This window comes from Fundulus heteroclitus, chromosome 3, assembly GCF_011125445.2.
Source record: "Fundulus heteroclitus isolate FHET01 chromosome 3, MU-UCD_Fhet_4.1, whole genome shotgun sequence".
NCBI classification, from domain to species: domain Eukaryota; kingdom Metazoa; phylum Chordata; class Actinopteri; order Cyprinodontiformes; family Fundulidae; genus Fundulus; species Fundulus heteroclitus.
Genome location: NC_046363.1, coordinates 13,170,955 through 13,192,914, shown reverse-complemented (window position 1 = coordinate 13,192,914; position 21,960 = coordinate 13,170,955). Strand labels below are relative to the sequence as shown.

The 21,960-nt window shown below is 44.8% G+C and overlaps 1 protein-coding gene across 1 annotated transcript in view; it reads right to left on the bottom strand.

The window, feature by feature from the left end:
- The window catches only part of LOC105927737 (exostosin-1b), a 31,065-nt gene extending 15,479 nt beyond the window's left edge, over positions 1 to 15,586 (bottom strand). Inside the window, exon 1 of the mRNA XM_012864653.3 lies at positions 13,479 to 15,586. Within this exon, the coding sequence (XP_012720107.2) occupies positions 13,479 to 14,419 (941 nt within the window). The 5' untranslated portion in view covers positions 14,420 to 15,586. The remainder of the gene's footprint in view (positions 1 to 13,478) is intronic.
- Between the last annotated feature and the right edge of the window lie 6,374 nt (positions 15,587 to 21,960).

The window sequence follows — 21,960 nt, the reverse complement described above, 5'->3', positions numbered from 1 at the left end:
GGCAAATTCAAACCAAATTCTTCTGGCCGCCCGGCGGACGACCAAAGCAAAGACCGTTGGGGTTTTTAGGCGGTTCTGACAATGCTGTTTTCACACAACATTAGATCTATCTACATTATGAAAAATAGGAAGAGAGTAGAAAAGGAAGAATGGCTGTAATTGATGCAGCTGTCTCACTATTCAGTGGTACAACAGTTACTGTCTTCCTAATGACATTCAGCCGTAATACATAAGGAAGCTAATCTCCAATTAAGACGTAAAAAAATGAAGTTTCCATTGAGAGACAATCGAGTGTTCATTTCTGACAACTAACAACAGAGCAGATGTGCACGTACAGCTAAATGCCGCCTTTTAATTACATCGATGCAGCCAGGGTCAATAATTAAACAGTCTCTGTATGCGTTTCATTTCACGGAGAGAGGACTAATAAAGAATGAAACGACTGTTGGCAGAGGATGAGCAAATCCACCACTTTGAACGCACTGAGAAACTTCTATATGAGCCCAGTCATTCGTCGCTGGAAGCAAATGACGAGAAAACACACCGAGAGTTAAAAAGAGAGAAGAAGACCAGAAATGTGAAAAAAAAAAAAAAAAAAAACATCAAGCAGTCTCCTAGCAACAAGAATGGATGGAGGGAAAAAGGCGAGCGCGTGGCTCACCTTGTCCAGCGGAGCAGACTCAGAGCAGCGTTGGCCTCCTATAACCTCGGCAAAGGGCCACACACGTAGAGCGGCCACACAGTGGCTGACAGGTAGGCGCTAACGAAAGAGGCGCCGCCACTTCTAATCAACTTTGGAGATGGAGTTAAAAGGTGAAGCTAACGCAGACGTGCCTTTAGGAAATGATGCAGATCACATGCATGCAGGCCAAATTACCGCAGGGCTGTCCAGGAGCAAGGTAGAGTTTGTGGATAACAGCCACCTAGGCCTATTGTTCCACTGCTTTGTAGCTAAAGCTGGCTGCTCTATAACATGAAACAAAGACGTACCAATTGGCCAAAAATCTACATTGCAATACATTTCAACCATAATTGCCATTTAATTTAGACTCTTCTCTGCAATAATCACAAGCAACAAAAATGGCCTCTAGATAAAGATGTTTGTAAACAAGGACTGTTTAAAACAAGAAATGTGACTGTTTTTATTAATCTGAATATTACTATTCAAGAGAATAGCTTGTTGAGTTGGACATCAATCCTTGTTGAACATGAAGTGCAACCAACAAACAGGTCTCTGTATTAAACAGTTTGACTGGTACTTAATGCTATGGTGAGATTCCTGAAAGTTTCTGGTAAAAAGCATAATTGTACATAAACTCTAAAACAAATATTAAAATTACATGATCTCACTGCTGCAAAGGACGCGTCTTAACCATTAATTTAAATTGCGATTATATTGCAAATGCGATTAATTGTCCAGCCATAAAATGAACTCAGACTATTTATACTTTTCCAAAACTGTTAAAGTTTAAAAAGTTAGAAAAACATTGAAACACACCCACAATAACTCAGCTGAGTTAAATCAGGCAGCTTCAGTGTTGTTCATGCTGCATTTAGTAACTTGGTCCTATGTTGGCTGCCCCAATTTGAACTAGTTTTCCCTATTTTATTAAAATTTGTCTGAAATAAGGATTAAAAATATATAGGTCATGATGTCATTTGCAAATTAGCGTATGGTTTGTCCCATATCCTGTCATCCGTATTATTCTCCCCTGTTGTCTTTGCTCAAATAAACTGGTTTTGATTGTGGCTGATTTTACAAAATAGAAAGTATCTTAGTACTTTATGTAGTTCAGGCAAACAGAAAACGGAGCATGTTTGTAAATGAAAGTCCTCAAAAATGTGAGCTGAACTTATTAACGGATGGATGTCGGGAGTCAAATCCGGGCGTACAGCCTTCTGAAAATCAACCACAAAGCGCTTCCTCTCTTCTCTCCGGCCGCTTCCGTTGAATTCAGTGAGGGGGCTGTGCTGATAAGTCATGTCACGTAAAGGATTGTGGGATACCAAAAGGGTTCCTAGCGCCGGTAGGGATGTCGCGAGGTTACTAGGCTAGACTATCTGCAAGATGGAGCATACAGGCTCCTTTTCCTGCCTCCTTCCTTAAGGATCGCACTATTCGGACAGCACTCATCATGGCGACCGCTGACCCACAGACTTTCAGCTGACAACGTGAAGGCTGAACCGAGTACAGCAAAGTTGATCTGTTTCATCTACACGAGCTTTCAACCTCCGAGTGTTTAATCCACTCGATAACCACAAGTAATCAGGAATACATTTTCACAAAAACATTTGCTGCTCTGATCTGACAAATCTTAAAACAATCCCAGTTTTTCTTTCCTCTTGTGAGTTCTTCTGTATTTGCTACAGGATGCTAGTCTGATTTAGTCTTTTTCTTTTTTTCCCCCTTTCATTCGCACAAGACGTTAGATCAACATCCCAATTGCGTGGTGTTAGAACGTAGTCATGCGGTAAGCTACAATTATCTAAAACGACTACTTTCCTAAATCCCAAACGAAGGATAAGTTCCCAAGCTGAACCGAGCTCCCTGCAGGAACACCACAGCAGCTCCATAACCAGCTCTCTCTTTCCTCTCCCCCTTATTATTTCAGAGCGACTTCACGCCTAATGTTATGCTCCCCTCTTTACCGTCACAGTCACGCTGCATCGATAGGCCGTTGCCAGGACCACAAGCTCAAGCCAGAGGAATCTCAGGCGGTAAAGCCACTAAATGAAAGCCAGCGTCATTAGATTAGGAGGGGAAAAAAACAGCCGCGGAGAAACGCACGCTGGATCCAAGTCAAGAAAAGCCAGAGGTACCTCTGGTAAGAACGCCCCAACCCAAGCACACACATAGAGCCTTTTTCTTTTTTTTTTTTTTGATCCCAGCTTGCATTAGAGTAACCTAAATTATTCAAGAATCCCATGGATGTAACAGTCTGAGCCAGAAATCACATCAGACAAGCCACGACTCACTGGAGGAGGTAAAACCTCTGGCTACGTTTTTACGTTCTCTCCGAATGAATAAAAAAAAAAAAAAAAAAAAAAAAAAAAAAAGTTTTAATTCACAAATCCGGTAAGATTGTTTATGATTTATTTGAGTTATTCTCTGGTTCGGCCCGGTGCCGCGGGAACAGAGAGGACAACGGGGTATGAGTAGAAAGTGACTCCTGAGAAATGTGGAAACGTGATCCACAGAGCCATGCTTTGGTGGAGCTTCGCGGGGCGCTGGATGCCGCCAGCAGGAAGCTCAGCGGCTGGCAGCGTTCAAATGATCCTTGCTCTGGAAAAGCAGCTCAGCCAAAAGCTCAGCGTACAAGACATGAGAACATAAACTATTTAACCGTAAGAGTGACTGAGGCTGTTATGGTGCCGGAAATAGCCAGTAGCCTGAAGGCAGCACATTACGGATTAATGAATAAGACCACCGTAATGAGGTTCACTCTACTATTTTGTCTTAATGGTGTAGTTAATCAGGGCTGCTTTACCTGCAGCTATGGGAGGTTTTTTTCCTCCCTCTTTGGCATGTTCTACGTTTTTACTATTCGTGTTGTAGGGTAGTAGAGTTAAGGGTGGAAGAAATTCATCTATAAAAGGAACTATTAATCGTGTTGATAAATCTACACAACTTCCTGCTGGTTTCTCAGTTTCAAAGCTCCACACTTTTTACTCAAATTACTAGAGATTTTCCCCCCTGGATGTTTCCTACTAGACGTTTATGGGGTTTTTAAAGCCTTCTGGACGTTCAAGTACAAAATGTTCACCACGAACTGCTGGAAATGTTAACTAATTATAACTGTATCCGAAAGTTTCACAAAATCTCGGATTAAGAACGTTGAACCTGTTCAATCTGTTTTAAGGACCTCAAGTTCTGGAAAACTTAGATTTAAAGATGCCTAAAGTCCCTTTTTATATTTTTAATATGTGCAATCAGTCAGTGAGCTGTTATTTTTTTTTTCCATTGGTAGGGGGTCAGTTCAAAAAGCATTTTGCGGTTTACCCGGAGTCAAATCAGAAGGGTAGGGTAGCACTAAAATAGCTTTCTGAAGAAAGAAAATACTCATTTCCTGAAGGTACCTTGGACTTACTCATCTCCCTGTGGTTAATGAGTTCAAAGAGAGCTTCATAAAACATTTATCAACACACAGACAGGGTCTACATCAGAACCACATTACATGACCTCGGGTTAATTCACTGGAATCTTATTCTTTCAGTCTTTTATCTCTCTACTTCATTCTCTGCCTTCAAATATCCGTCCATTTTAAGCTCCCCCTCTAAAACAAAGGGAAAAGGGACAACTCTTAATCAAGGCCCTGTACGGGTCAAACCGTCCACAGAGTTATTGTGCAGCTAGTCAGTCGGTGTTTATGCTAATGATAAACGTGAAAAGGCTGCAAATTTAACACAGATTTGGTAGACGATCTTTGAAAGCGCTGCATGAAATCGTAAAAAAATAAATAAATAAATCAGTCAGTGATTGAAGAAGCCATTGGATCAGTCTGTAGGTGATCGGCGTCTCCAGTTAGGGAGATTAATAAACAGCAGTGGTTGCTCTCAGCTAAGAACGTTCGGCTGCTGTTTTGAACATCACTGATCACCATGTGTGAACAGCAACCCTGAATGTCCAGTCCTCTGAAATATAGATATGTCCAGGCCCATGGGTGTCTCTGCTCCTTAGAGCTTAGATGGTGCATGGAGATGAAGGGAGTAGATTGTAGATGACGGAAACTTTGGGATTCAAAGACAGAGGGAAGCCACGCTGTAACAGGAATGTAATACACGCGTAATAAACGAGACGGGAGAAACGAACGATCAGAAATGACCCGGAATAAAGGGAAGATCCACAGAATATGGAAACATAATCAAGAAAAGATCATGTACATTTGGAAATGTGATCAGACGAGACAAGCAAGAGAAAAAACCTTTAAATGAAGTGAAACGTTATATTTTCTAACCATGGCCATACCCAAACGTACTGGTGTGTGGACGGCTTCTAATCAATTTTTTCTCTTGTCCGTTGATCTAAAAATCTCAATTCAGCCAGCCTCCACAGAGATGGTCTTCCTCCTTTAATGAAAAGGCAACTATGACAAAGGGGATTGTCGGGGAGACGGACCCATCTCAGATCAGGAGATGGAGTGTTATCAGCGGAGTCTGCCATCAATGCAGCGCCAAACCTGTGGGCTGCGTCTGAGCCAACAGCCATCATTGCTGGGAGGGGCTTAAAGCTGATGCCTTCTTTTGAGATGGGAAGGGGGGAACAAATTTAACATTTTGTGATTTTTGGTTGTGAGAACATGTGACAGAGAAGGCATCGGTATAGACTTGGGTATAGACTTACCCCCACAGAGGCATACAGCTTTGACAGAACATCATCTCTCTTTGCCACTGTTTATAGAGTAACAACAGCAGGACGGCCCTTTTTATCTGTTAAGAAAACCATTCTCACGCTTTTTCTACAGAAAACTCAAAAACAACCTGTTTAAATATAATGAGTATTGTTTTTTTAATTTAATTACACAGAGACAACAGAACCTATTGAGCAGCCCATCTAACCCATAGAGACGACTGGGATGCTTAAAATGCTCTGGCAAGCCCCGTAGAAGGAATCAGAAGAGGAGCGTCGTTTTGCTGCGGAAAGCGTAAATCGGTGTTTTGCCAAGTCTGGCTGCCAAAAATTGAAGTGTAAACACAGCCTTGTAACTCTCAAGGGAGAAACAAGATTATTACGGCGCAATTAAGAGACCACAGAGGAGAGGGGCTCCCGACTGGTTCAGTGGCAGAAAGCGATTACAGGGTGGTGGCTGCGCCGATGATGATGATGATGATGATGATAGATAAAAGTGAAAAACACGCTGCAGCTTTCCAGCACAACGTGCACAAACTGCAGGAAGCTGCAGAAATCTGTGCTCCTCTGATAACATGTTGGCAACGCTCTTCTAAATACAAGATTGAAAGGGGGGGGGGGGGGGGGTCTATTTGTTGGGTGTGTTCTGCCAAGTAACAAAGTATCTTAAAAAAAAAACAACACTATTTGGCACAGTTCAACATTTTCTAGTTCTGCACTGTTTTAGCAACTTCAGAAGCTTGTTGTGCTGCTTAATAGTCAAAAGACAGAAACAAATAACTGTATATAAAAAGGTCTTGTCCCATCGTTCCTATAAAATCCCAGAGAGCCCCAATTTTTTCCCAGCCGTCTGGAGCGGCATCACCGTCCCACCACAATGACCCTGGTGAAGGAACCACGCTGAGACCTGTCCGCCTGCTAATAAAGTCGTTTCCTAGTATTTGAAGCGTTGCTGCAGCTCCTCCCTCCATCAGATCTTTTTCCATCTCTGTCCTTCTCGTTCAGGTAACACTTCAGAAAGCACGGCTGGCAGGCTGAAAGTCCGAGCCGACGGCCATCCTAACAACCAGCTTCTGCTTTGGGCTGTTTATTGTGCCAACAGACATGCTAACAACACTCTGTAAAGATTTTACAAAGGTCTGGTCCAGAGATCTGATGAACACAATCTCCCCTTTCAAACACAAGTGCTGGTCACAGACTGATACATTTCAATAGTTTATTTTAATTTTGATGATTATAACATTAGTTGTCAAACATAATCATCAAAATGAAAAGAAACAAACACTCATTTGGACCAGAGATTACCTTCCTATCTGTTAAATTAGAATTTAAAACCACTACTGAGCCAAGATCAACTAGCATAGAGGCTGCTTGTTTTTCAGACCGCCCGGATAGTTTGAAAGGCATAACGTAGTGTGACACAGTGATAACGATCGGTTTTCAAAGTACTTCTGACAGAGACAGCTAAAATAATAGCGATCAGAGCAGCAGATGAAGACGTGCATCTGTGGCCCCGCTCCACGGCGCCTGAAGGGATCCAGGCTGACCGGCGCTGAGCGGCCTCCAGCTTTAGGGCCGTCCTTTGGTTCTGCACGTATCACTTCACGAGACACGTCAACGCACACGACCCAGCTAAGCCCAACGTCAATGATTCACTGATGAGTCAGGCCCATTAAACTACATCTGTGACCTTAAAGGCTCCACTCGCAGCACTATGGATGATGAAGGTGGAGAGCGCTATGAAATAATCATAAATCTACCATCGTTCTGAGCTCTTACTCAGGGACAGGAAAAGACTTTTTCTGGACGCTGTCCAGACACGAGCCGATGCCATCGTTCACATCATCATATAGCCCAGCACAAGATGGACATGGACCCAAGATGCTTTGCGGCATCACGCAAGAAGCGGTTATGGAAATCCTGCCTTAACCAAACTGCCCCCCCCCCCCGACACCACCTCATATAGCTAATTTCTAAGAAATGTTGGCAGGGCTGCTGTCTTTGAACCTCACTGATGGATCCACAGATCCCTCTCTGTATCAGCCATGTGCATTTCCTATGCCCCCCCCCCCCCCCCCCTCCCCTCCACTCCCCCGGCTCTCCCTGGATGCAAAGTTGGAAAATATGACGTCTTGTAGCTGCCGCATGTTAAAAAGACGGACCAGGCCGTTCTGAAGACGGCAAACACCCCGAATAGAAAGGAGCTCATTTAAAAACGTAGGAGGCTACAGTGGGGACGACTAAAATAGGTTTAAAAAGCCGTAGTCGTGCACAAAGGTCAGAATACAGCAACAAATGAATACTTGGAGCTCCCTGTTGTTTGAAATGTCGCCGCTGCCCTCTCCTTGCTGTGTGCTGCACCCCCCCCCCCCCCCACCCCGAGACACTGCGCCTGATGGGGGATCAAAAGAACAACAATCTAGCAGGTTTCATGAACACAAGACAGAAAGCCATTTCACTGGAAGTCTCTCTTTTAAAGGATAACGCTGAACCGCCAAAGGTTTTATTAAAGTTGCCTTTGAAAGCGCGCTCCAGCACCACTTTATTCACGTAAATAACAAATCCCTCAACTCTCCGATGTCACTGAAGTCAAAGATGTGCAGCGCACTGCATCCAGCGCAGTTACAAAGACGCTCAGCCGCTGTGAAAGATTAGCAAAGATGGACAAACGCTCATTTGTCCGTTTCCCTCACAAGGGAAACAGCTAAAAGTCACAAAGCGGGGGAAGTGTGCCTGTTGACCGACTCTTGTGTGAATTAATCTCGGTTTCATGTACATCACAGGCCAGCCGTGTGCTTCAGCTGCCAAACAGACTGATGTCTCTCCATTACTAAGCCCACAGCAGTTTGTACTAAGGTTGGACGATAACTCAGTAACGATATATATCGCTCGATATTAAAAAAGGGTCAATAAAAAGTTCAACAGAATGACAGTTTTCCTTCCTTTTGGCATTATAGCCATGTAGGTTAATATTACAGTCGTTACATCCTCCCAACCAATCACAACGCAGACCCAGGAACCAAGCTCCGCCCCCTCTAGAGTTCAGACAGCATTATGTTCCTTTTCGTTTTTAAAATAATTGCAGTTTTGGTAAAAAGTTGGTTGAATAAAGGGTTGAGTTTGAATTCAGTGTTTGTGTGTTATTGATTTAAAAATTGGTTGTTAGGCAACAGCGTAAAATGGCCAGGGCTGCACTTAAAATCTGTGTTTTGAATTTGTTGATAATTATCGATATCGCTCAATATGATTTCTATTTTATCCATATGCTTTTTTTCCTAGTTTGTACAGCCGGTATTAGACCGATGGTACCAGCTCTACTAACTGATATTTGACGTTTTTCCTTAAACCAGATCCTGCATTCCCGACATCCAACAACCCTGCGGCGCAACAAAAACGTATTTAACAGAGATTTCAAAAAGGGGGACAGTGGAAAAGTGCAACCTATCTATAAACATAAGGGTCTGAAGTAATGACCCTCCCAGAGGCCGGTCAGCGCATCGTTCTGTTTACTCAACACGGACGGCGGGTCTGTGTGGCGTGGTTTTGTGGTTTCTTCTCTGCATGCTGCATCGTTTAGCTCTGCATAGAAAGGCCAGCTGCTGGGCTTTACTACAAGCAAACCCAGGCTATAAAAGGACGGTGGCTGGGAGGGCCCAACCGGACTCATAATTAATGAGCGTTTGACCAAGTGGTCATTTTGCAGCTAAAGCAGCTAAAGACGGCGTAAGACCCACTAGCCAAACAGAGAGTTGGAAAACTATCTTAGTGGCGGCGGACAAATGGAACCGATTACTGAATGGGTCTCACACACGTATTTATCTGAAGAGCCTATACTTTCTGACCATGGAGGAGATATTTAGGTAGGAACGGGAGCTCAAAGAAATGACAATTTATCCTACAATAAGTAGAATAGGATCCCATTCAACAATGGAGGGACTGATCCAATGTGTTGGAAGTATGGATAAGATTAACGGGGCAGCGATATATAGTTCATGTGCAGGAACTTAGACCAAGCATCCTCCCCCCCAAGGATTATTATTTTCCTCCACGCTTGTAAAGCCCACATCAGGTTGGCTAGCAGCCCTCTGCCAGGGGCTTTGGCCAATACTGAGGATTAAAATCCTCCAAGGCTATAAATACACCTAGCAGACGAACGTCAGCAGCCAGCCAGCCATTGCGCTCACCTCTTATGGCTGGATAGATGGCATGTGCGTCTCTCTCCTCTGCCTTTCCTCTCCCCCCTCCGTTTATCTTGCCTCCTCTGCGTGCGTCTGCTCCCCCGTGCTCGTCCGTTTTCTCCTCAGCTTCAACTTTGTTTCCTCGTCTTTAGACCGCTCCGGCACCTGGTGGCGCCTCTTAATCGGAGGCGGAGGCAACTGAATGTGATGCTGCAGCTTTTGGCAGCATTGCAGGCCCGCACGGCGAGGCGCAGCGCAAACACACGGAGGCGAGGGAAGGATGCTGTTAAGTTTCAACGAAAACTTAAATTAACAGCAAAGGGGAAAAAAAACACTAATTCCCAGATAGCATCAAGGCAGCGCGGAGAACTAGGGGATACCTCACATATGCGTGCCCCATTGAAAACTGAGCCAATGTGGCATGGTGATTACGGCGAGGGGGGGGGGGGGGGTTACACCGACTCGGTCACAACTTCCTTGTTTGCAGTGTGAGAGGATAGGAGGGATTTGTCGCACAAAAGCCCACAGCCAGGCACAGGAACGATTACTTCCGCCCAGTTAGATGCCAGACTGGACCGGCAGGCCACTGCTAGTCTGATGCAGCCAAAGGCCTCACGGAAAACCTGGGAGTACCGCAATAGGGCGCAAATCCCCGCCGTGGGCTCCGCTTAATAAAGTAGGACTCCAATACTGCGAGCAAAGGAGAGTTGGGATGCGGAGAAGTGGCGAGCACGGTTCTTAGTAGATTTAAGCTTAAGTAGGAAGTCTGCATAAAAGATACAGTCTGGAAAGCCTGGCTAACATCAGATCCGTTTATGTTTCTTAGGCGTGCAAATGTGTGACCTTGTTTATAATCCAAAACAAGTAGATCTCATATAAAGTTAGCCTCCGTACAGCCCTGATAAACAGAGAAGGAATGACGAAACCCCTGACGTTTCTGACGCGCTGTTTTAATCAGCTTCTGTTTGACAACCAAGGAAGGAAGGTCGCTGGATTTTCTTTCCGCCGTTGGATCCATCAGTCGGTAGGTTATTATGTTCACGGCACTAAATTTAATGGAACTGACCCCGTTTGGAAAAGCTCTGCTTTATAAACATCCCTGCATGCCTCCTGCACAGGAGGATATTTGAATACGCTGCCCGATCATCTGGATGTGAGCCTGCGGTTGGACTGGAATAAGGTGCATTCTTTACAAATGAGTAATTTTGCTATTTTTTTTATCTTAAAAGGGACAGTGTGTAACTAATTTGCCGTTTAATTAGCAAAAGTAAAATATTGCTTTTCTAAATACATACTCTGGTAAAGTCTAATAACATCACATCATAAATGAAAGCGTTCTCATAACCTAGAATTAGTAGTTTATATTACATAGGTGTCAGTGCATCCTCTGGGAGGCATTTTTTACCTGTCTTCTATATGCAGACATGCTGTCTGTGGAGGAGGAGAAAACAAGCAAAGACGACCGTAGATCATTCTATTTGCCATTTTCTGTTGAAATGGAGGACCGTTTATACTCTTTGCCCAGTGAGAAGGAAGGGAAAGTAACCAAGAAAAGAAAAAGAAGTAATAACTGTAAGAACACGATAGTCTATATCGGCCCAGCTGGTATTACCAGGTGGAGACAATTCAGGAGGTTAGCAGGGATTTACAAAGAATGTGGAGGCTGCAGGCTTCCTGCTGGATAGCAGGTAAGTTAATTCACTATAACAGAAGAGTTATACGGTGGGGGAGACCCTGGTTACCAAACAAGAGAACCACTCATCCCAGCACTGAAATCAAAGGTCTAAAGAGGTACATAAAAACAAAGCTTGGCAATGTCCAATGGCCACATCTGCAGAGTTCAAAATGTTCACAAGATACAAGCAAAATGGAGAGATCGGCTAGGGCCCTTAGAGGGGATGGCAAATGGGCTCCTTAAATGTGAGAATTCACTGTTGTCTATTATCAGCAACTGTTGCCTAAAGGGGACGTATGTTGTAATGCCTTCCTTTTCAAATTTAAATCATTCGACTGTGGTCTACATAAAGTGGAACTGCAATAATTTGGTCTGAATTCCTGGTTATTGTCGCCCCACAGTAACAAAACTAAAAAAGGTGGCAAGCTACATACAAATCACTGGGAAAAACTTTGTTTTCCAGAAATGTTGGTGAAGCCTAGAAATTCTGTTTTCCAACTTAATTCTCATTTTCTCATAGTTTCTGCCTTGAAAAATAAATAAATAAAATTTCAGACTTTCGAGACCACATAGGATCCATGGGTGGGGACAAAACGATTAAAAACGATTGAGGAAAATCAGAGATCATTCCAACTCACATCACAACAAAACTCCATGATAATACGGGGTCCTCGGCTGTATTTCTTTTCAGCGTGGCGGCCGGGGTGTTGTGTGCGTTTATGTCTCGGGAGGCTGGTGTGCGTGCCGGTGTGTCGTTCCGCTACTTCCCTGGATGTAATGGCACAGCGGAGCGTCGCTTGGCGCAGCTCGAAGGGGGCTGTACGTCAAGCTGATAAAAGCTAGCATTAGCTAATGTGGTTTGGACGGTTTATAGCTGCCCTGATGCACGGTCCAGAGCTTTGCTAACTTCTCTATGTTTCTCTCAAACATCCGTGTCGTACGGACCGTGAACGTGAAGGTCTAAATTCAGCTTATCATCGACAACTTTCAGCGTAACGGTAGATTACGCTGAAAAGCTCTACTGAGAACCCTGTTACGGTAGGCTATGGTGATGTCCCTATAAGAGGCGGTGCAGTCTGTAGTCATCCAGTGTGGAAAAGGAAGCAAGAGATGTGAGACTCATTTATTGAAGTGAGCTGCTCAACATATGGTGACATCAGGGTTTCCCCCAGAATCCCTGGTGATACAGATTTTAGCCCTAACGGCACGTTGGGTATTCACATTCATGCAGCTTTCAACCCAACATTAAAGATCTGATGAAAGGAAACGACATTAGAATCAGCATAAAGTCATAAGAAGTGATAGGCCAGTCTCTTTTTGTCCCCCCCCCCCCAACATGACGGGGGTCACACAGGACACTGGCTCGGGGGGCCAGTGCATTCCTGGCTAATGCGTTTGGGTTTGTCTGGGAAATGATTGAGCAAACAGGGAGCCAGAACGGCTTCCCCTTACTGGCACCAGCGCTTTGTCCCAGCTAATCCAGCCCAAAGATCCCCCAATCAAACACCCGGCGCCGCGGGGCCGCCAGGAAAAACACGGCAGAGTCAAACGAGCCCCGCCGCCCGACGCTGGATGGCCGAGGCCAGTCCGTCCGTGGCGTCTGAGCACAGAAAGGGGGCCGAGGCTGGGAAACGATGGGGGAGCGGCACCTTCGCTGCTTGGTGGCGTGGAGTACGGCGTTAACGGGAGGCCGGAAACCGGAAAACTCTACGTGCCAGTAGCGTCACGTTTGGCCAGTACGACACAAACATGAAGCAGATACCCACGCATCACAAGAACCGACAAGCAACAAATCAATTTAAACCAATAAAAAGGAATGACCAGAGTATGTATGCAGAAAATGCTGACGATGATGTGGCCGAGTCCACAGACCAACATGTTGACTTGAAGACTTTAATGTTGCGGTTCTTGTGGGTGACATTAAAACCACCAAAGGTCCATAACATAGTCGGGTGAGCAAACACTGGGAAATACAATAATAACCCTCGTGGTGCTTTATCTTTATGACATTCCAGGTAACTGAGTGTTTTCCTTTAAAACAATGACAACAAAAGGCAATCTTACATAAAACGGTACTAAGCAATCCAGGAGAAACAGAAAAATAATTGCGGGCACTCTAGTAAATCAGCAAATATATATGAATAAAGCCCAAGTCATACAGTCAGGGCGCTGAATACCAAAGTGAGAGGCGTTTCTCTTTCTGAAAGCAACCAAGACAGACTGAGAGGTGGAGGAAATAGAAAGTCAAGGCCCGGAGAGGAAGGAAGGAAGTCCTCACCTGTCGTACTCGGCGTTGTCTCTGTCGCAGCGGGCGTCCTTGTGCTTCTGCCAGTCCTTGCCGTGCTTGCAGGTGGTGAGGAGGACCACGTCCTGCGAGTTGTGCACGTGGTACAGAGCATTCCTGGTGTCCGAGCCGATCCCGGTCAGGTAGCGCTTCCCCTTAAACACCAGCACGTACTTCCTGTAAGGGGGGATGGTGTTGTGTCTCAGGTAGCCCCGCTCGCCCCCCGCCCTGGGGTGGTCTTTTGAGAAAAGGGGGATGGAAACGTCGAACTTGGGCCTGAAGTTCTCCGTGCTGATGCTGGCCTTGGCCAACATGGCCAGGCCGATGTCGAAGCCCAGGTCCTCGGTGTAGTCCGGCCAGGTGCCGGAGTACAGGTTGAAGATGATGTGGTTCCTGCCGTCGTTCCACAGGGCGAGGCTCTGGATCTTGGCCTTCAGGTTGTGCACGTACTGAGGCGATAGCTGGTCCCGGTCCAGGGTGTCCAGGCTCAGGACGAACAGGCAGGCCTGTCTGGGGTCCGGGGTGTAAAACCTGGAGCCTTCGATGGAGGTCAAAATGTTCTGGTAGCTCTCGGAGATCTTTTCTCCCTTCTGCTGCGGGTACACGTACACCCTGAAGCCGTTCCTCTGGCACAGGGAGAAGTCAAAGCAGGACTCCATCCTGCACCGCCTTCCGGTGTACGGGGACGAGCTGGCGTCCCTCTTCTGCCGGGGGGACAGGTGATGGCCGAGACCGTCGGGCCGGTCCTCCCTCCAGGTGCTGAAGGGCTGCAGGTACCCCTGGAGGCGCCGCCACCGCGCCCCGGGGCCGTAGCCGGCCAGGCTGCGGTCATCGCCCCGTCCGGACAGCGGGACTTGGATCCCCCCGAAGCAGAAGAGCAGGAGGAGACAGGCGCCGGCGGAGAACAGGATCAGGTAGCGCTTTTTGGCCTGCATGTGTCCAGCGAGCCGAGGGCAGGTGCGAGGCTGCGAATCCGGGAAGTTCCGAAGTTTCGGTCTCACCGCCTCCTGCGGGAGCGCTCCGCCATCTTCCCCCGGGCTGCAAGGGCTGCGAGCTTCCCTCTCCCTCCCTCTGCTTCAGATGCCGTTCACGAGTCCGGGAGCTGATCCAACGCATGTGGGCGACTGTTTAATGTCCATCCACCTCGGTCTCCTCGCCAAGTCGGGATGATGATGATGCGGATTACGGGGCGGCAGCGTCCCCCGAGCCGCCGGGCAGCCGGGTGGACTCGGACCTGGGCATCGCAAGTCGCGCTGTACTTTCCTCCTGTGCGCCGCCGCCTTTTGCTGAGCCGGGATGGGGGTTTATTTCTGCCACAAACTACAGCTTCTCCCCGATCCAGACAGGAACTAACCACACGAGTGCACACTGGAGTTAAAGCAGCACGACTAAGCTAGACTTGTTGCCTTAGCCGGGGAACTATTGTCCCCACTACACAGTCTCAGGGCTCCGCCGGGGAACACGGAGCGAGCCGGCGGAGGAGCTCTGAAACATCCGACATATGAGAGTCTACGGCGGTCATCTGCTGCCTCTATAGTCGGCTAGGTCCGCGCAGCACCGACACAACACATTTCCACAGCCGACGCTCGCTAGCCCCGCTAGCAAGCTAACTAACTAGCTTGTTTGTGAAAACAGTTCCAGTTAGCCTGTTAGCTACGCGCTGGCATCAAAGAGCCCTTAGCGACGGCTGGAAGCAACGGCAGCGAAACAAGTCTGTCTCCTTCCTTAAAAGCAAGAGAAGTAGCGTCTATCCGGAAGTGAAAACGTGCCTTCTGCTACGAAAGCGTCAAACTAACATCTACCTTGATTTTTCTCTTTCTCTCCCCCAGTCATGTAAAGTGCTCAAGTGGTGGCTCGTAAATGGGAGCGCAGGCAGGCGGAGGAGACGAGCCAAGCTCAGCGCGGCTGGGCCGTCCCACTACTGTGACCACCACCAGTGCCCACGAGCTGACGTTCCTCCGCGGCGCGCGGTGCCTTCCCATTGGGCGCCGTCACGTCCGAGGCGGGCGGGGCTTCGCCACCAAACTCTTTCACTTCCAAACACTTCCAGGACCTGCTCGACAAACTGTAATCTCTGGTGATTCAGTTCAAGAGTGAAAGATAAAACACAATGCATAGCAGGGGTTCCCAAACTTTTCACAATATTATAATATTATGAATTTATTCTCAAAATGTCATTTATTGTTGTGCACCTAATATTATGGCTTTATTCTTGTAATTTCTCTCCCCCAAAAAAATTGTATAATGGCCATTGTAGAATAAAGAAACTTAATTATTGGCCACAGAGGAGTACATTTCCACAAATTTTTTTTTTAATTAATTTCAGAAATACATTTTTTTTAAACATATATGTTCTCTGATGTCGAAAGGTCACAGAAAACTTAAAAGACAGTACATTTTTGAGAGAAAAAATCCCACAATTAAAGGTATAAATTTTCTATATTAAAACAAGTATATCTCTGACATTGTGAAGTCAGGAATTTGAATCGTCATTTGGATCATCTCATGACCCCCGTGTGGTGTCTCGCGAACCTCCCTGGGAACCCCTGATGTACAGATTAGTTATACACAGAGCGATATATCCTAATTGTTTTCTTTTCCTGTTGATCTTGATGCAGCTAATATACTTCTAATAAGGAATTGTATGTTATGGCCTGCATAAGCAAAGGGAATTAGATCAAATTTCAAATTTCTGATTTGACCGCCCATCAGATAGTCACCGTCTGACACTCTCCACAAGGAGGGTGGACCACAAAAAATGTGATGGCTGAAGAAGCTGCCTGTTCACAGAGTGCTGTATACAAGCACAATAAAGGAAAGTTGAGTGGAAGGAAAATATGAGGCAGAAATAGGTGCACTAGCAGCCTTGAGAGACTTCTTTGAGGGAGATTAAAGGTCATAGTTACAACTTTTTCATGTAAATGCTTAATGACTCAAAAATCATACAACCACAGAATGTCTAGAGTGGTGTAGAATAAAAGTAGGATTTTCGTCTGAAAAATGAAAATATAGTATCTAAATCATTGTTTTATAGATATTGACGGGGTCAAAGGACATATTTACTTCTGGTTACGATGCCAACTTCGACACGAAAGGATTCTGAACCAATGAGGAATAGCAGGTTGAAGTCACGTAGCTCAGGCGTTGCCAGATCCTAGTAGCTGCGTGGTAAGGCTGAGAAATGGTTTATTCTCTGCGTTACATTTCTCAGATTCAAACGGACCAAAAAAGAAGGAAAACGAGGGTGAACATCGGTCAAGGTTTTGAGCGTTGGTGCCGATGTAAGAAAGCGAAGGGGCTCAGAAGCCACGTGGAGGTTGCCGCTTTAAATCTGGAGAAGTAAGTTAAATATTTGCTAATGCTAACCAAAGGACCTGGCAACCGACTGGCAAACAGTACAACTGAAGGTTGGAACGAGAGCGTCCGAGTGTGCCACCTACTGGCCGGGAGGAGTCAAACTTGTAGCTATCTCCTTAAACAAGTTATGGACTACTGTAGTCAGTGCTTCAAGAACTATCACACACAGGACATATGCAGGACATGGACCTGAAATGAGAATAGACGGAGTGTTGTCAAGAGGAAGATGAGAGACACCAGACCCATCAAGGCAGAGGATCTGAAGGCAATTAAAACCTCCTGGGCTTCGTTAATATCCCGACAACGCTGCAGGCTGATCACATTGACGCCACGCTCTGATGTAATTGACGGAAACGGAGCCTCGACGCGCATTTCCGTGGGCTGGCATTTCTTTATTAAATATCCTTTTTAATTGGTCTCATGTAATATTCCAATTTTCTGATAAATTGAACTTCTGTTTTTCATTAGCTGTGAGCCGTATTAATCTCAATTAACAGAATTAAGAAGCTCTTGAAATAAACGACTAAGCGTGCAACACATTCATTCAGACCTAAGTTGTTCCCGTTGTTTGTTCGTGACCTCGTTGTGCTCTGTGTCACTTATTGTGAATGGGGTTGTGTTATTGTGTTGGATGAGCTACAAGGTTTGTTCAGCCCTTTCTCAAAGGGTTATTGAAACTGAATCATTTGTATTCTTATTTTCACACATCGTAATGTCATAACATTCTCTGTGATGGACTGACGACCTGTCTGGGATTTACCCTGCCTCTCTCTCATTGGCCACTGGCGATAGGCACAAGGCCGCCTGTGACCCTGCAAAGAGTGAGGTGGGTGTGGAAAATATTTATTGCAGTTTTTTTCTCCAAACATCAGTTATTATAAACTCTTTTATCGAACAGTCACCATTATCATTTAAGGGGTGGATCGCCTCTCAGACTCAGGGGTAGGCTCAAGTCTGTGTATTATTTCTGAGACTCCGGCATCTTCTCTTGAATTCTGATGCATCTTTAGTTCCTCTGAGCTCCTTTTTACCGTCCAGCAAGGATTATTCCTATGTAGCCCGCGTTTATCCTCCTCAAGCATCCTCAAACAAACATTTCACCCGAGCCCTGTAATTAAGGTAAAGCTCATGTCTGAATATTTGCTTGTGTATCAAATAACAAGACAAATCCAGCCAACCTGAGGCGCTTTTGTCTTTTCTTTTTTTTTTTTTCTTTTTTTTTGGCATGTACCACACCTTGATGTTGTTTCTCAGCTGCTACGGACTGAAATGCCAAGTGATTTTGTGGAAGCTCGTAAAGGGCAACAGGGAATGTGTGGTCTGTGAGAGCTGCATGTTAGCCATCTGGACTCCTTCGGTAATCCACGGACCACTGATCAAAGAGTCCGAGGCGAATGATGGCCCACTACCTCCGTCTTTGTTAGTTTGTCCTCCGTCCATCTCAGTCTCCCTACCTGAGCTCTCCATCTTTCCTGCCCCTGTACATTGGCGTCCTATCCTTGCATCTCCTTTCATCCCTTCTATCCGATAACACGACTCCTGACTTGGTTTAGTTACTTTTAGTTGAAGCTCTGTTATTGATGGCACTGGAATTGTAGAACCAGAAAATAATATTTGGGGGCTGTAGCAAGATAAAAAAAAAAAATGAGCACAAAAAATGAACAAATACAGATAAGTAGACAGCAGAACAATGAGAAACGGGTAAAAACCATGGAGGTTTGCTTTTTGTCCGACCATTATCTGCCGCTTAATGAGACTGTGGAGATGCTATCCCCCTGCTGCTGCATTGTGTTTGCTGTGATGAGCTCTGGCCAGATTTAGAGCAGCAGAGTGACTGAGCCAGAGCAGCGCTCCCACTGTGTAACACTTGCCACGATGCCAATATCTAATTTGGAGGCGTCCAGGTCAGTACAGTTTTTTTTTTCTCATCCAAAGATGACATGCCAAGCAGCTAAAAAGCCTAATGGAGATTTATTTGTTCGCCCTCTAAATGTGCTCTGAGTTCACTATTTGTCAAAAACTGCAAACGCATCGCAGGCTGGTTATTAACATTCCATCCCCATGCGAGCTGGCACAGATACACACACACACACACACACACACACACACACACACACACACACACACACACACACACACACACGCACACACACACGTCGCTGTGTAAAAAGCAGCTTGTATGTGCGCCTATTCTTTCATGTTCAGCGCAGCCTTGGATGCGATAATTTAAGGTTCCCCCCTGACTCACAGAGGAAGCCTTGGAGAGGAGCCCCATCCGTCTGTGTTGACGCTAAAATGCATAAATCACTTCTGAGCACGTCAAGATGAAAAGTGAAATGAAGGCGGCGTGTGACAAATATCTGTGTCGCGAAGCAGCGCGACTGCTCATAAAAAGAGATTACCGAATATTCTGCACATCCATGTCATTCTCATCACACGGGAAAAGGTCGTGTCTATCAGGGTGGGGTCCTGAACCAGGGACCACCACACCTCTGCCTACAACTATGAAACATGTTCACAGGGGGGCATTCTTTGACGTTTCAGGGTATTGGTTCACTGCGAGACTTTCTTGTTTGTTGTCTAATTAGTTATTAACCTGACTCTAGCCATATGGAAAATCTGTTGCATTACAAGCAAACACTGCAATGCATTGCACGAGTAGTGTTAAGTGGAAACCTACATTTTTCCAAAAACATTTTTGAAATAAAAGAGGCTATAGGTCCACCATATGCTGCATTCACAGCCCTGGAAGACTTGTCAGGTATGTTATAATTTCTGCAAATGCAGAAACAGACATTTGGGGCCCGGCCTTTCCCTGCAACATAGCTGAAGCTCTGATAACTGCTGTTGAAAGATGGTCAGAGGGCATCTTTCAACAGCGGTTATCAGTCAGATATATTTCTAACATCTGGATATGCTTTTGATCTAAATAACACAGTTGTGTTCTACCTTGTTGACGGCTATCAAGTCTTCCAATAAATTCCAATACAGTATAGGTTTTGGTTACAATGTTTGGAAAGGTTTAAGAGGTGTGAATACTTTTGTAGAGTTCTTTTTTTTTCTGGTGAGTCTTTGCTGGATGCTTTTCATTTTCACAAGCAGATGCATTAGCTACTGTTGTTACATGGGAGTCAAACTCTCCGAACCCAAGCAAGAATTGATGTTAATCTGGTCATTGTGGCATGAATACAGGATTCTCCAAAGGGACATTATCTTTAGTCCATATACTTGTTTGACCATGTGCTTATGAACACACAAACCTGTTTTTGTTCTTATTCTAATGTTGGTTTCGGTGGAAAATTTTATGTGTATAGTAAAAAAACTGACATCTGCAAAAAAAAAGAAATAAATGGTTACACAACTACTGCCATTGTGGATGAATGAGAATGGTATTTATGTTAGACTCCAGAGTAGTCATAAAGCTGCAAAGAAGAGTTTTACCTGTAATGACCAATTGGTTCTTCACATCCATACTTCTTTCAAGGTAAGTCTGTGAAGCACTGAACCATGCATACTGTGTAAACATCCCATTTGAGCCTCTGAAGCACAGTTAAGATAAGAATAGGTGAAGAAACAGGCTTAAATTCGAAGCTCAGTTCTTTCTAAAAATGTTTCTTGACACCTATCCAGGAGACTTTGCCAAATCTGATGGCTTGCACTTGAGCTGAATGGTTATTATTACTGAATGAACAAGGGTAGGAAGCAATACAACAGTCCATAAACATCAAAATACAAACCGGGAAACACAAAAATCCCACTAAGTAAAGTGACAAACAGGCATAAACAAGGGAATCTGGTAAATGTCAGGCATGTACTAAGAGATGTGCAATGTCTAACAAAATGTGTATTTAGCTCTACTTGTATTTATGCACAGTAATTCTATGAAGATTTTAATAATTTAGTGTTTGATGCATCTTTTGAGCAGCCCTTTAAGACTGGATTAATAGATTTAATATGAAAGGTGTAAAATAAAGATGTTATCATTCATGTATTATTAATGGCTTATTATATAATGTATTTTTTTATATATCTACCACAGTGGATCTCCTCGTTCGCTGTTCATGCGCCTTCTTTTCTTCCCACTCTATATTTGTGTTTTCATCTTGGCAAACGTTTTAAAGGCGTATCAATTTTCCTAAACATGAGCAACAGAAGTTTTGAGGATAAAAGCGCTTGATGGATGTAATTCCAAAGGTAGATTTCAAATGCAACTCAATTTAAAGTTTGGGTGAGGTGTCGATTCGGTATGTAGAACGGTGTCAGTGTCTCCACAATGCTAAGAGAAATGCAACCTTTAGTTTGTGTATGTGTGTGTGTGTGCATGTGTGTGTGTGTGCAAGCGAAATGCTCACCACTTTGCGTGCTCGCACGATAATGTATGCATAAGTGTGTGTTGGAACATCTCAATCACAGAGCAGAGATCAGGTTCAATTACATGTGCAACAACTTTTGGGTCTCCATAGGCCCAGAAACCATTTATATGCTAATAAGCGTGACAGCAGTAATGACTTGCAATAAAAAGACATCTGCTGCTTGATCGAATCCGATATTAGAGCATTACCACAATCAGCCTTTGCTATTTGTCTTGAAATCACTTGTTAGCTCTGCAACTCTGTGTGGGAAGTGTTTTGACATCTGGTGGAGGTGGTGTAAAAAAACTCATCTCCTGGTCTTTTCTCTTCTCTTTGCTGTCTGCGGCAGGGTTGGATTTATGCTTCAACAGCTTGAGGAGAAACTAAATGTAGGCGGGGGTTGTTTTATGGTGGAGTGATATGTATTTTATGTATGTGGATGTAAAGCAGCTGTAGTATCGTGAGCTATGCTATAAATAGCCCCCGAAGATCATAAATAGTTAAAACTGTTCGTCCTGACTTCATGTCAAAAAATTGCACTGTGAATTAATATTTTACCTCTTGCAGGTTTCCTCAGCTGATTTTTTTTTTTTCACCCTGAAAGTTTCAGCTCCTCAAACTAATTTTAATATCAGAGAAAGATAACCAGAGGAAGCACAAAGTGGCTTTCAAATGATGAGTTCCTTAATTAATAGATAGAAAAAAAAAATCTCCTAACCTACCTGGCCATATTTAAAAATGTTATTACCTTTATGAATTAACTGTGA